The 14,669-nt window shown below is 43.9% G+C and overlaps 1 protein-coding gene across 11 annotated transcripts in view; it reads right to left on the bottom strand.

Annotated features, from left to right (window-relative positions):
• LOC137355582 (EVI5-like protein) overlaps positions 1-14,669 on the bottom strand; it is a 335,643-nt gene that overhangs the window by 166,725 nt on the left and 154,249 nt on the right. For all 11 annotated transcript variants that reach the window (XR_010970940.1, XM_068020857.1, XM_068020856.1 and 8 more), the window contains one exon: positions 10,599-10,659. Coding sequence is in view for 10 of the 11 variants with exons in the window: in XM_068020857.1 (XP_067876958.1) it covers positions 10,599-10,659 (61 nt within the window). In the remaining variant the exon portion in view is untranslated. The remainder of the gene's footprint in view (positions 1-10,598; positions 10,660-14,669) is intronic.

Consider the following 14,669-nt stretch of genomic DNA (forward strand, 5'->3'; position numbering starts at 1 on the left):
GATTTGGTATACTGTGTTTGCTGCTCACAATGCGGTCTCCTCTACACTGGGGAGACCAAACACAGATTGGAACTGGATTCCCAAACATTTTGCGGAACACCTCTGCTCAGTCTGCAAGCCTAACCCTGAGCTTCCAGTTGCTTGCCATTTTAATTCACCACCCTGTTCTCAAGCCCACATTTCTGATCTTGGCCTGTGCCAGTATTCCAGTGAGGTTCAACACAAGGTCAAGGAATAGCACCTCATCTTCCAGTTAGGCACTCTACAGCCCTCTGGACTCAACTTCAGACCATGTCCAGCATTTTGATTTTTTTTTTTTTTAAACACCATGCATCAGTTGCAAACTTGTTTTGAGTGTTTCTGCTTTCGGACAGAGCTATTCATTATTCTGCCATTAACACTCTGTCATGAAGTCACCACCTGTCATGAAGGAGGCATATTAATTTTGTCATATAAAACATCAATTTTAAAATGTTGCTGGACTGAAGAGATTAATTTTTTAAAAAAAGAGATCAGCAGTGGTTGGAAAAAATTACATTCTCAGAGACAGTTGCCTAGGAAAAAGACAATGGAACTGCTTCCTGATCCAATTAACCCAAATGGATTTTGATCACCACACATTGAAGGTGGAACAAGCCACCATTCCAACCACCGCAACCCCCCCCCCCCCCCCAGCGGTTGTCTGCTACGATGAAAGGACTCCACAAAAACGCAGGAGTGTTTGTTTAAAAAAAAACAAGTCACATGACTAACCTGCTGTCCCAGCATTTTTGAAATGTGCTGATAGGACAATTTTTTTTGAAGACAGAGACTGCTTTGAAGGCAAGAGAGAAGGAAAGTCGCTCTCCCTGGCTTTCTCTCACAAATTTCCAGATCCAATGAAGTCACTTAAACCTCAAGAAAGACGACTCCTACATCGAAACAAGCTTGAAAGCATGCACTGGGCCCCAAAGAAACGGCAAGATTTAACTGCAATCAAAGACTCTACATTGAACTCAAAGGACAGTAAATTGCTTCAAACATTTTCCCTTTATTGTTGCTCCTTTTCTGTCTCTATCGGCGTGTGTGTTTATTGCATATGCATGCTAGCATGGTTGCATCACGTATTCATAGTAGTTTTAACCAAATTAGAGTTTGAAGGTTAATAAACTTACACCTATCTTGTTAAAATCTAAGAAAAGCAATCTGGTTGATTTCTTCACCTTTCAGTTGGATAGCAGTGAACAAAGATTCACTGAGGGGGAACTAAAACATGGTGTTTAAAAAATTAAACCCTGTTACAGTCAAACTAGCAAAGGGTGACAGGTAACCCCTGGACCCCTTTCTCACCTGGTCATAACAGAAATTTGGGGGCTTGTCCTGGATTCGAACCACAGGCAAACAAGAAATTGGAAGTGGGAAGCCAAATTGATCCCAATCAAAACGAGAAAAGATTTCAATACAGGTTTTCTTGTGGTTGTGTTAGATTACTAACATGTCTGTGAGAAGCTAGTAGTTCCCCAAACCAAAGTGACATAACCTGGGATAAGTTAAAAGCACTGTCTATGGAAGAATTGAGGAAAATGGCTCAGCAGTATGGGATTACTGTACGTGCCAAGGTTTGAAAGTCTGAACTCCTAAGACTAATGGCCAACCATTTTTCCCTAGAATCTGAAGAAGTAAAAACAGGGTTGGAAACAGACTCCGACAGGGTATTGTCAGCAAAGATACAACTGAAACAGAGGAAGTTTGAATTAGAAGACAGGGAAGGGGGTGGAGGGGGGTGGAGGGGGAGAAAGCAAGACAGGAGAGTAGAGAAAGAACCTTTCAGAAGGAACGTTAAGAAAAAGAGAGGAGAGCGAGCGCGCAAGCGAGAGAGAGCACAAGAATTCCAGAAGGAATGCGGAGAGCACTGAGGCAGCTTGAATTAACTAGGGGATGAAAGAGTAACCCCAGTGAAAGCATGGCTAATATGGAGGATCATAATTCAAGGCTGGGTACAGAATTGTTGAAATATTCCCAATTGATTCCAAAATTCAATGAGGGAGACGTGGAAGCATTTTTGTATCTTTTGAAAAACTTCCAAGGCAGTTAAAATGGCCAGCTGAGGCTTGGACTCTCCTGCTACAAAGCAAGCTAACAGGAAAAGCCCATGAGGTTCATTCCCTGTTGCCAGATAAGAATTCATCCAATTATGAACGGATGAAAAATGCTATCCTGGGGGCATATGAGTTAGTACTGGAAGCCTATCGCCAAAAGTTTAGAACTCTCAAGAAGCAAGCCGATCAAACATACCTGGAGTTTGAGAGAAATAAGCAGCTGGCTTTTGACCAGTGACTGAGGGCTCTTAAAGTGCAGCTCAGCTATGAAAATCTGAGGGGCAATTTTGCTCAAGGAATTTAAAAACTCTCTCCCACTCTCCATAAAGACACATGTTTTAGGAACAAAAAGTTCATAGAGCCCGACAAGCCGCAGTTCTGGCTGATGAGCTTGCTTTGACGTATAAATTGGTTCCGCAGGGGAAAACCTTTCCTAGTCACTCCCACAAATCTGCAAAGGGTGGGAAGGTGATAGAAGCCCAAGTAGTCCTGAAAGAGTAAGAAAAGCAAGACACAATGGGCCTTCCTCCAGCCAAAAAGGAAGGTGCTGTAAGTATGAGTGAGACCTGGAGACCTATATGCTTCCATTGGTAATAAAGCAGGTCATCTAAGAGCTGACTGCTGGAAACTGCAGGGAAAGCCTGTAGAGTTAATCAGGGCACACCCGCTCAGTGAAGGAGAAGAGACCCTGATGGAAAGCACAACAGAACAAGCTGTGGCTTTAACTGCAGCAGTTATAAGACCCAAAAAGCATACTGCTGCGCTTATAGGAACATTTAATCGGATTTTGTGTCTGAAAGGAGAGTAACCCCATGCCCTTTGTGTGGGGCAGCAAACCCATAGTAATCCTCAGAGACACAGAGGCCACTAGATCCCTTAAACCGGGAAAAACCTTTCCTCCAGAGAGTGCAGTGAACACCAGAATGGTAGTGAATGGTATTGGAAGGCAGTGTAGATCTGTACCTTTACACCAGGTGCACTTGGAATGCGACCTAGTTTCAGGACCAGTGACCATAGGGATTGTCCCTACTTTACCTGTGGACGGGGTTGACCTATTCCTAGGTAATGATCTGGTGGGGGCAAAGGTGGTAGCTTCCCCAGTGGTGAAAGGGAGACCATAGGAGGTCGGAGAGACAGGGCAGTTGCAGAAGACAGACCCCTGCAGTTTCCCTGAATGTGTAGTAAACGGGGCCATGATCAAATCAGCTCCCCCAGAGGAGACTGAATTAGCACTGCAGGCAGATGACCATGAGGTCTGTCTGTCTGAGATTTTCTTCGGAAAGTTAGAAGACCCACGGAATGAATTAAGTGAATCTTCCCTAGCTGAGGCTTGGCGAGCCAACCCAGTATTGAGAGTGTTAGAACAGGCTGCCCAGTCTGAAATTGAAGCAGAGGGAGTCCCTGATTGCGAATGTTTAAAGAATGAGGTACTGATGAGGAAGTGGAGTTCTCCTCGCAGACCAGAGGGCAAGGAGTGGACAGTGGTTCACCAGTTAATGGTGCCGCAGAGGTACCGGAGAGAAATACGAAGAATGGCCCATGGGATTACAGTGGCTGTAAATGTCAGTATATGAAAAACCAAAGCCCACAAGACAGCAGTTTGACTGGCCAAAACTCCACAAAGATGTGGTGGAGTACTGTAGGAGTTGCCACATGTGCCAGGTTGAGGGGAAATCCCAACCTACAGTGAAATCTGCACTCCTAAGTCCCGCATCGGTGTATGGAGGACCCTCCAGCAGAGGACTGATGAACTGTAAGGGACCCCTGTCGAGAACAAAAGGGGACAGGCAGGCACAAGGCTGGCAAAAGGTTAGAAATGAAAAGGGGAAAAAGGGACAAAGAGGGCAGCTTAAAGGAAGTCCGGGTGGAATCCCAAATGGAAACCCCTACTGTTCGGTCAGCCAACCCCGAAATGTTTGAAAAGTCAGACCCCACATCCTATGCAAATGCAGACATGAGAAGCACCCCACCAGAGCTGCGAACAACATTTACAGGAACCTGCAGACAAAGAAAGTCAAGAGGATAGAGAAACCGTGAGGCCGATGCCTCACCTAGTCAAAGTGCTGCAGGAAGAAGTGCAGTAAATTAGATTAGAGATACAGCACTGAAACAGGCCCTTCGGCCCACCGAGTCTGTGCCGAACATCAACCACCCATTTATACTAATCCTACACTAATCCCATATTCCTACCAAACATCCCCACCTGTCCCTATATTTCCCTACCACCTACCTATACTAGTGACAATTTATAATGGCCAATTTACCTATCAACCTGCAAGTCTTTTGGCTTGTGGGAGGAAACCGGAGCACCCGGAGAAAACCCACGCAGACACAGGGAGAACTTGCAAACTCCACACAGGCAGTACCCGGAATTGAACCCGGGTCCCTGGAGCTGTGAGGCTGCGGTGCCAACCACTGCGCCACTGTGCCGCCCTTTCTGGATAAATACCTGTAATCAGGAGTGTCCCAGAGAGCAAAGGAAAGATTAGCAAAGAATTTTCCCCGACAGTCAGGAGAAAAGGGAGCCAACCATTCCCTAAGGTGAAAAGCCCTTGCACGACTCATCAAAGCACGGAGAGAGTGTTCAGAATGGATCCACCCACGAATGACTCTCCTGAGCAGAATTCCAACTTCGGGCTAATTAAATCTAACCCTTCCCCCGCAGACCTCAACAGGAACAAAGACACCCTAGGCAGTCATTGAAATGTGCAAACTGAAAAACTTCCCCAAAAACCACAATTTTATTGCAATGCCAAAAAGGGCAGTTTAAAGCAGCACTGCTACCAAAAAAAGACAGGTGGTAACAATTTTTAGGATTTCTGAATACATGAGAGAGATGCATGTGTGTTTTCCTGTACCTACTCTTCCCTCACATTACACAATGCAAAAAAAGGTGAATATAGAAGCATTCACTGCAGAAGCAACATTAAAAATGACCCAGTTGGCAGGAGCTGAAAGCGTTCCAATCACCACTAAAAACTGAAAGAGAAGAGAAATCCACACAAAAGAGCAGTCATTGCACTTCTGAATTTTAGTTACATTTCGTTTGGAGAGACAGCTTGCACTAGGACAAAAAGGACAGTTACTCACATGTGGCAATAACAAATTCACACATATTCATATGGCGCATGACAAACTGGTTCTTTCAAATCGACTCCAGAATAGAATACTGATCCAGGATCCAGGACTAGATGCGCCTTGCCATTTATTCAGGCACAGAGCTCTTAGGTGCTCATTCACTGCATTTCAATAGCAAAATCTTCACCAGCTCACATAAGGTCAATGCCAAATCACCCCTGATATGAGCACACTTTCCAGGTCTAATATCTTAATCAAACTGTGTTTTTTTGCAATGCATTCCACTGTACTATTAAAAAAAAAACCCAGAAAATACATCAATCTGCTGCTGAGATCAGCAAAACTGCTGGCACTAATCTGTAGTATACAAACACCTTGACCCAAGTAGACCATTTCTCAGCCAAACGAGCAATCTGGACTCAACTCAAATACTAGTCAGAATTCTGAATTAAGCTGCATTGTTTTTAAATGCATGGCAGCAACAACCAAATTGACAAACAGGTCAGGTGGCAGCAGTTAGAGAAAATAAAAAGGCATGACTTACACAAATATTTCACAGCATGCACGATACAATATGGATAAGAAAAACCGTTCAGCCCATCTTGGTTCATCCATTCAAAATCTTTATAGTCCCAGCATCACAATATGAGGGGTTCTTCAAAGATTCCAGGGTTTTTATCCCTGTTTTACCTGCGTATTCATTCCAGTGAGAATTAGTCTGACAAACCTTTTGACCTCAGTGCTAAATTTTACTCTTACTAATTACAGCCTGCACACCTTAGTTCTCCTGCCAGTTTAACTTGAAGCCACTGCCACTACAAACTCAATTTCCTAGCCACCAACTATCAGAGACTGAATCAGACTGTTCGCAATCCTGGTGTCATATCCGACCCCGAGATGAGATTCCAATCACAGATCTGTGCCATCAATAAGGCCGCCTATTTCCACCTCTATCATCTGACTCACCGTGCTTCAGTTCATCTGCTGCTGAATCCCCCCCATTCACATTATCATTTGTTACCCCTAGACTTGACTATCCCAACTGACTCCTGGCCGGTTTCTTATATTCCACCCTCCATAAACTTAAGGTCATCCAAATCTCTGCAGCCCATGTCCTTACTTGCATCAAGTCTAGTTCACCCATCACCTCTGTGCTTGCTGACCTACACTGGCTCTCACAAACCATGCCTTGATTTTAAAAACGCTTATCCTTTTTTCCTAAAGCCCTCCGTTGCCTTGCCCCTCCCCATCTCCAGCCCTACAACACTCACATCTGCACTCATCTAATTCTGGCCTCTTCAGCAATTCAGATTTTAATTGCTCCACCGTCAGTGGCCGTGCCTTCAGCTGCCTATGCCCTAAGCTCTGGCATTCCAACCCTAAACCTCCAACTCTGTACCTCCCTTTCCTTCTTAAAGGTACCCCTTAAAATCTACTACTTTGACCAAGCTTTTGGCCCTCTGCCCAAGTATCACCTTATGTGGCTTGATGTCAAATTTTGGTTTATAATACTCCTGGGAACTTTTATTAAATTAAAGGTGCTATTTAATGTAAATTTGTGGTTGTTGTCGTGAGTGACCAATACTTACCTTTTATAGTTTGTGTATCTACGGAAGGTCACTTGACTGCCATTGTACCAGTTCATTTAGTTTTATCTTTTGTGGGATGTGTGTGTTGCTGGCAAGGCTAACATTTGTTGCCCATTCCTTGAGAAGGTGGTGTTGGACTGCCTTCTTGAACCACAGCAGTTTGTGTGGTATAGGTACACCCCATGGTGCTGTTAGAAAGGGAGTTCCAGGTTTTTGACCCAGTGACAGTGAAGGAATGGCCAAGCCAGGATGGTGCATGACTTGGAGGGGAACTTGCAGGAGTTGGTGTTCATATGCATCTGCTGCCTTCTAGGTGGTAGAGGTCACAGTTTTAGAAGGTGCTGTCGAAGGAGGCATGGCAAGTTGATGCAATGCATCTTGTAGATAGTACACACTACTGCCACAGTCCGCTGGTGGTGGAGGGAGAGAATGCTTAAGGCGGTGGATGGGCTGCTTTGTCTTGGATGGTGTCGAGCTTCTTGTGTTGTTGGAGCTGCACTCATCCAGGTAAGTGGAGAGTATTCCATCACACTCCTGACTTGTGCCTTGTAGATGGTGGACAGGCATTGGAGAAACAGGAGGTGAGTTTACTCGCCACAGAATTCCCAGCCTCTAACCTGGTCTTATAGCCACAGTATTTATGCGGCTGCTCCAGTTCCGTTTCAGGTCAATGGTAACCCCAGGTTGTTGATGGCTAGGGGAATTCAGCGATGGGAATGCCTTTGAACGTCAAGGGGAGATAGATTCTCTCTTGTCGGAGATGGTCTTTGCCTGGGACTTGTGCAGCACAAATGTTACTTGCCACTCATCAGCCCAAGCCTGAATGTTGTTCAGGTCTTGCTGCACGCAGGCATGGACAGTTTCTGGATCGGAGGAATCTCGAGTGGTACTGAGTACTGTACAATCATCAGCAAACATTCCTATTTCTGATTTTATGATGGTGGGAAGATCATTGATGAAGCAGCTGAAGATTGTTGGGCCTACAACACTACCTTGAGGAACTCCTGCAACGATATGACAACCATTTCTGGGGAGGTGATGGATTACATTTCTTTTCACTCAGGGACAAAACCATTTTACATTTCAACAAAATCGTGCCACAGGAAAATGACATTTATTCATTCAGATTAGGAAGTGTTCCCAGTAACAATTAGTCACAGCATAGAAAGGACAATCAACTAGGGAATATGGATCGAGCTGGCTAGTCAGGTGTCAGGAAGAAAAGGCCAGAGATTATATGTACGGCAATTGATGGTTCAAACAATTGTAGCAGATGGACAGTCAAAGTATACCAACTGGAGTTTAGAATACATCCATTTCATAAATTAAAAGGTGTCCAAGCATTAAAAAGAGTTCTCAGAGATCCAACCAGGGAATGAAAACTCAAATCAGATCACTTTTTAAAAAGTTTTACGTAGAGCAAAATAAAGATTGGGTCATATAAACAGGGGGAAGGTAGAAGCTGAAATATTATTGAAACATTTTATAAATAATATTTTTAAGAATTTAGTTTAAAAATCTGGTAATTAATCTCAATTGTGACATTTAGCACTCTACAAATTTAAAATCACTTCTTCAGGTCCAGATCTGAGGTTCAACAATTACTACTACTTAGGTCACCTTTAAAATCCCAGCTACGCCTGACTGAACAAAGGTTTCGAACAGTAAAGTGAGAGCGGAAAACGTTTTGCTATATCAACTAATTTCAATGAATGCCGGCTTGGGGTGGGTCCACAATGCAGCCTGTGGCGGACCAGTAAGTGATAGACCACAATTTCAGGTTTTCAATGTTAATCTGTGCCTGCGCTAAATCTTAACGATGTGGTCAGTTTCTGAGGGGGAATGGCAATGAATATTGACAGTTCGCCAGCAACGCAGGCAAAATCCAGACCTTTGTGTGTTCCTCAATTAAAGCCCACATTTTTAAATGGTGTGATGGTGAGCTACCAAACACTGTAGGAAGCGGTGTCAGCCTTCGTCCAGTGGTTCATTATCATCCGAGTCAGAAGGCTGTGGACTCAAGTGCCACTCCAAAGACTTGAGGACCAAAATCCAGGCCGATACACCTGTGCAGTACTGAGAGAGTGCTGCACTGCCAGAGGTGATGTCATACAGATGAGAGGTTAAACCAAGGCTCTCTCAGGTGGCTGTAAATAACCTAACAACACTATTTCAAAGAACAGGAGCATTCTCCTTGGTCTACTGGTCAATATTTACCCTGCAATCAGCATCACAAAAACAGATTGCCCAGTCTTTAACCTCACTGCTTGCTATGGGATCCTATTGTGCACAAATTAGCTGCTGTGTTTCCTGCATTACAACATTGACTACACTTCAAAAATACTTCATTGGCTGGAAAGTACGTTGGAACATCTGAGGCCATAAAAGGCACTATATAAATGAAAATCTTTGAGATTCTCACATTGACAGATCTCAATTTGTTCAATTGGAAAGGTCAGAGGTCAGGTACTGCCCTATGAGGAAGAAAGGGCTAAAAGCACCTTACACCACTCATGCACCTCCAGGTGCTGGTTATCAAAAGCATTTTGCAAAAGAGCTGGACATTGGGTGTAATACACAAGGAGATAATAGAATGGGTGTCACATTTATGGATTGTTTGGCCACGTCACCACAGAGTTTGAGTGTACTTTATATCAAAATTATATTGCCATATTTAACCCAGAAAGTATCTAATTCCATATAGCAGTTAAAGGCTGAGGGTTGGGAGAATGTATTTTAACCTTACAAATAGTCTGTTAATTGGTGCCTCTTGCATGCCATTTTACCTGAGACAATGGAAGTCCATTCAGACATTCCAACAAATTTTCTTATGCATTATGTCAGGGTAGTGTTTTAAGGCAGTCTGATTTGTTAGGCCACCTTAGTAAGATTAGGTGATAATGTTGGTAATGTTTCTTTCCAGAGTACAGAGAGTAACTGATTCAACTGAGAGTTCTACAGGTCAATTTCCAGAGAGGGAGAGCTGGGAGAGACAGAGGTGAAGACCTTAGCGTTCTGTCCATGGAGGAAACCAAGACCATGGGGAACACATGGCCCTGAAGTCTAGAGGGAAGTAGTCATCAAGACAGAGCTGGGCAGGATCAGAGGAAAGGCTGATGAGACAAATATTTAAACAAGGTAGTGTGGCAACTGAATTAAGGTGAAGCACGGTGAGATTTACCACTAACGTTACTCTAAGTGTTCACTGAAAAATTGTTTGTTCATTTCCATTCAGCCTCATCTCACCAAAGTGTGAATCAGACCATGGTTCAGAAACTGAAAAAGCACCTGTGGAAGCAAGTGGGAAATTATGGCATCCAGTTCAAAGACCTCGAGTCACACGATTGTATGACTAGATGCCTGGGCAAAGGTAGACTGCTCACTGTAGGGCATGTGGGGTCCACTTACAGGAAAACCAGTGACACTGAGCCCAAGAGAATGTCTCATACAAATGTGAATGTCACATTTTTTTGTTGTGGGGAGGTGGGGGGGGGGGGGGGGGGCTGGTGCAGGAAAAAGGGAAAAGAAAAGAAAAACTGCTCCCTCCCAAATAAATGTTCTTTAATGTCAAGCAGAAATTATATTCCCTGTAAATCTTAATCAACATACATTCCCACACCCTATTATTCTGTTTGAGAAAACACAATTATCTGACTGGATTTCCAGTAATTACATGGGCTCTTGTATTTAAAATACAACAAGCAGATTAATCAGCAGAAAGTTAACCTCATGTTTTAATACAATTACACATTTCTACCTCCCAAATAATGCATGCAGCAGCTTAGATTGTCTGATACAGAAAATTACCCACAATTAAAACAGATGTTTCACACACACTATTGTGAAAACTTACTTTAATTTCAATCTGTTCCTCCATTTCTTTATTTTTGATTGTAGTGTATTCTTTTTCAAGTCTGTGGAACAATGTCACAACAGATTCCTAAATAAACATACTTTTTTTTTAAAAAAGTAGATTACACCCTCCTACCAACCCTCCCATGCAGTAATATGGTGAGCTTACATGGACACTTTCCCTTCCCACACCCAGAATCTCAATCAAGCCATGGTTCATCAAGACCAACAGGAAATTTTCATATCTTTCTGGGAACAAATGCGCACATCACAAAATTGTACCTAAACCAATCACACTCAAACAGGACAGGGAAATAGCAGCCACTCTGCAGTCATAAACTTTCTTCAGAAATCGTGGCCAAAACATACTGAGAGAGATTTTTATTCATGGGATGTGGACATCGCTGGCTAGGACAGCATTTTCTGCCCATCCCTAATTTCCCTCGAGAAGGTGGTGGTGAGCTGCGTTGCTAAACCACTACAGTCCTTGGGGTGTAGGTACACCCACAGTGCTGTTAAGAAGGGAGATTTTGACCCAGTGAGAGTGAAGGAACGGCGATATAGTTCCAAGTCAGGATGGTGTGTGGCTTGGAGGGGAACTTGCAGGTGTTGGTGTTCCCATGCTTTTGCTGCCCTTATCCTTCTGGAGTTTGCGGGTTTGGAAGGTGCTGTCGAAGGAGGCTTGGTGAGTTGCTGCGGTGCATCTTGTAGATGGTACACACTGCTGCCATTGTGCATCGGTGGTGGAGGGAGCGAATACCGAAGAGTGCCGAGCAAGCGGGCTGCTTTGTCCTATATGGTGTTGCGTTTCGAGTGTTGTTGGAGCTGTACCGATCCAGGCAAGTGGAGAGTATTCCATCACACTCCTGATTTGTGCCGTGTAGACGCTGGACATGCATTTGGGAGACAGGAGGAGAGTTACTCGCTGCAGAATTCCCAGCCTCTGACCGACTCTTGTAGCCACAGCATTTATGTGGCTGGTCCAGTCCAGTTTCTGGTCAATGGTAACCCTGTCAAGATGATGATCGCGATGGTAATGCCATTGAACATCAAGCAGAGATGGTCATTGCCCGGCACCTCTGTGGCGCAAATGTTACTTGCCACTTATCAGCCCAAACCTGGATGCTGCATATGGACACTGGCTGCTTCAGAATTTGAGGAGTCACGAATGGTGCTTAACATTGCACAATCAGCAAACATCCCCATTTCTGACCTTATGATCCAGGGAAGGTCATTGATGAAGCAGCTGAAGATGGTTGGACCTAGGACACTACCTTGAGGAACTCCTGCAGTGATGTCCTGGCAGTGAGATGATTGACCTCCAACAACCACAACCATCTTCCTTTGTGCTCGGCATGACTCCAGCCAGCAGAGTTTTTTCCCCCCCAATTCCCATTGATTCCAGTTTTGCTCAGGCTCCTTGATGTCATGCTCGGTCAAATGCTGCCGTGATGTCTAGAATAGTCACTTCTGGAGTCCAACTCTTTTGTTCATGTTTAGACCAAGAGGTCAGGAGCTGAGTGGCCTTGGCGGAACCCAAACTGAGCATCAGTGAGCAGATTATCACTAAGCAAGTGCCGCTTGATAGCACTGTTGACGACCCCTTCCCCCACTTTACTGATGATCAAGAGTAGACTGATGGGACAGTAATTGGCCGGGTTGGATTTATCCAGCTCTCTGTGGACAGGACATACCTGGGGCAATTTTACACATTGCCGGGTAGATGCCAATATTGTAGCTGTACTGGAACAGCTTGGCTAGGGACACAGCTAGTTCTGGAGCATTAGTCTTCAGTACTATTGCCGGAATATTGTCAGGGCCCATAGCCTTTGCAGTAGCCAGTGCCTTCAGCCATTTCTTGATATCACGTGGAGTAAATTGGATTGGGCTATAGACTGGCATCTGTGATGCTGGGGACCTCAGGAGGAGGCTGAGGTGGATCATCCACTCGGCACTCTGGCTGAAGATAGATGCAAATGCTGCAGACTTATCTTTTGCACTGATGTGCTGGGCTCCCCCACTGTTGAGGTTGGGGATATTTGTGGAGCCTCCTCCTTCTGTCAGTTGTTTAATTGTCCACCATGTCACTCCAGAATTGGCCTTTATAGCCACTCCAGGCGCTGCTTCACAAACCACTGACCACCTCCAGGCGCGTATCCATTGTCTCTCGAGATAAGGAGGCCCAAAAGAAGAAGAAAGAACCATTCAATAGTAGATGTGACAGGAATGCCAAGCTTAGATTTGATCCATTGATTGTGGGACCGCTTAGCCCTGTCTATTGCATGTGTTATGACCGAGGTGGGAGGAGTGCACGGTTTTTCTAGTTCCACTTCTCCACAGGTCACAACATATATTTAATTTTTTTCCCAATTACCGATATGGTCAATCATAGACTACTTTTATCCAAAAAATAAAACATACCAACCAGGTTTCTTCAATAAATAACAAAATTATCAGTTTATTATTAAAAAGTCTTAACCAGTAACAAAGCAAAGCATTAACTCACAGATTGAAATATGAAAGTTCACTTTTTATCTTGAAAAAAAGAGATTTACTCATTAGAGCTCTATTACAAAAAAATTTTTTTTTTTTAAAACTTTGACAAAATATTTGCTAATTCCTGAAGAAAAAAAATCAAAAGATGTCCTTTTTTTCAGGTTTGGCCTCCCAGATACGCATAGACGTCAGTCACTGGGATCTTCCTAGAACGGTTCTTTTCAGTAGATGTTGAAGATCAGTTTGGGCAGGTTTTCCAGGAGAAATGCAGGAACAGAGGTTTCAGTCTGTTTCTTATACTAGCTTCTCAGGGCTTCTTAAAGAGATGGAAAAAGCGGTAGACTTTTTCAAAGAGTTGAAACAGGCTGAGTTGAGGTTTGCTCTCTTGGCAAATTTTCTCCAACTGTCTTCAAAACAGTTCACACTCCTTTTCAAACCACTGTCCATACCAAATGCCTGTGCAAAGCTAAATCAAAAATATCTCAGGAGTCGAGCCTCCTGACCCCTATAGATCTTTACTTATCACTTCTCTGTAAATACCTTCCAAGTCAAAAAAAGCCTCCTGCTGGGTATTTATCTGAAAACAGATGCCTTCCAGTAACTGTTGTTTACAAGTCGAGTCCAGCAGACCTTATGACCTCTTTTTTAAAAAAAAGCATCTATGGAATCCATAAGAATACCAATGTAAGGGAGAACGACTTGATTTGCTAAATAATCCTCATTATGCTAAGAATTATGCTGACAACCAATTTAAGATTGTCAGTAGGGTTTGCAGTGTGGCGCATTTAGAGTCATACAGCAGAGAAACAGGCCCTTCACCCCACCATGTTCATGCCGGCCATAATGCCTATCTATACTAATCCCATATTAATTCCATATCCCTCTATGCCTTGCTCATTCAAGTACCTGTCCAGATGCCTCTTAAATGTTGCTACTGTTCCTGCCTCCACCACCTCCTCTGGCAGCTCATTCCAGATACCCACTATTCTTTGTGTGAAAAATTTACCCCTTTGATCCCCTTTAAACCTCCTCCCCCTCACCTTAAATCTATGCCCTCTAGTTTTAGTCACCCCTACCATGGGAAACAGGGTAGATAGCCAGAGTCTATCTATGCCTCATAATTTTATATACCTGTATCATGTCCCCTCTCAGCCTCCTTCGCTCCAAGGAAAACAGACCCAGCCTATCCAATCTCTTTATAACTCAAGCTCTCCAAATCAGGCAACATCCTTGTGAATCTTTTCTGCACTCTCTCTAGCTTAATCACATCTTTCCTGTAGTGCGGCGACCAGAACTGCACACAGTACTCCAAATGCAGCCTAACCAACGTTATGTACAACCGTAGCATGACATCCCAACTCTTGTACTCAATGCCTCGGCTGATGAAGGCAAGCATGCCATACGCCTTCTTCACCACCCTGTCTACCTGTGTTGCCACTTTCAAGGAACTATGTACTTGCACCCCAAGGTCTCTCTGCTCAACACTCCCCAGAGCCCTGCCATTCACTGTATATGTTCTGCCCTGGTTTAACTTCCCAAAATGTATCATTTTGCACTTGTCTGCGTTAAATTCCAT

This window comes from Heterodontus francisci, chromosome 43 (assembly GCF_036365525.1).
Source record: "Heterodontus francisci isolate sHetFra1 chromosome 43, sHetFra1.hap1, whole genome shotgun sequence".
Lineage (NCBI taxonomy): Eukaryota > Metazoa > Chordata > Chondrichthyes > Heterodontiformes > Heterodontidae > Heterodontus > Heterodontus francisci.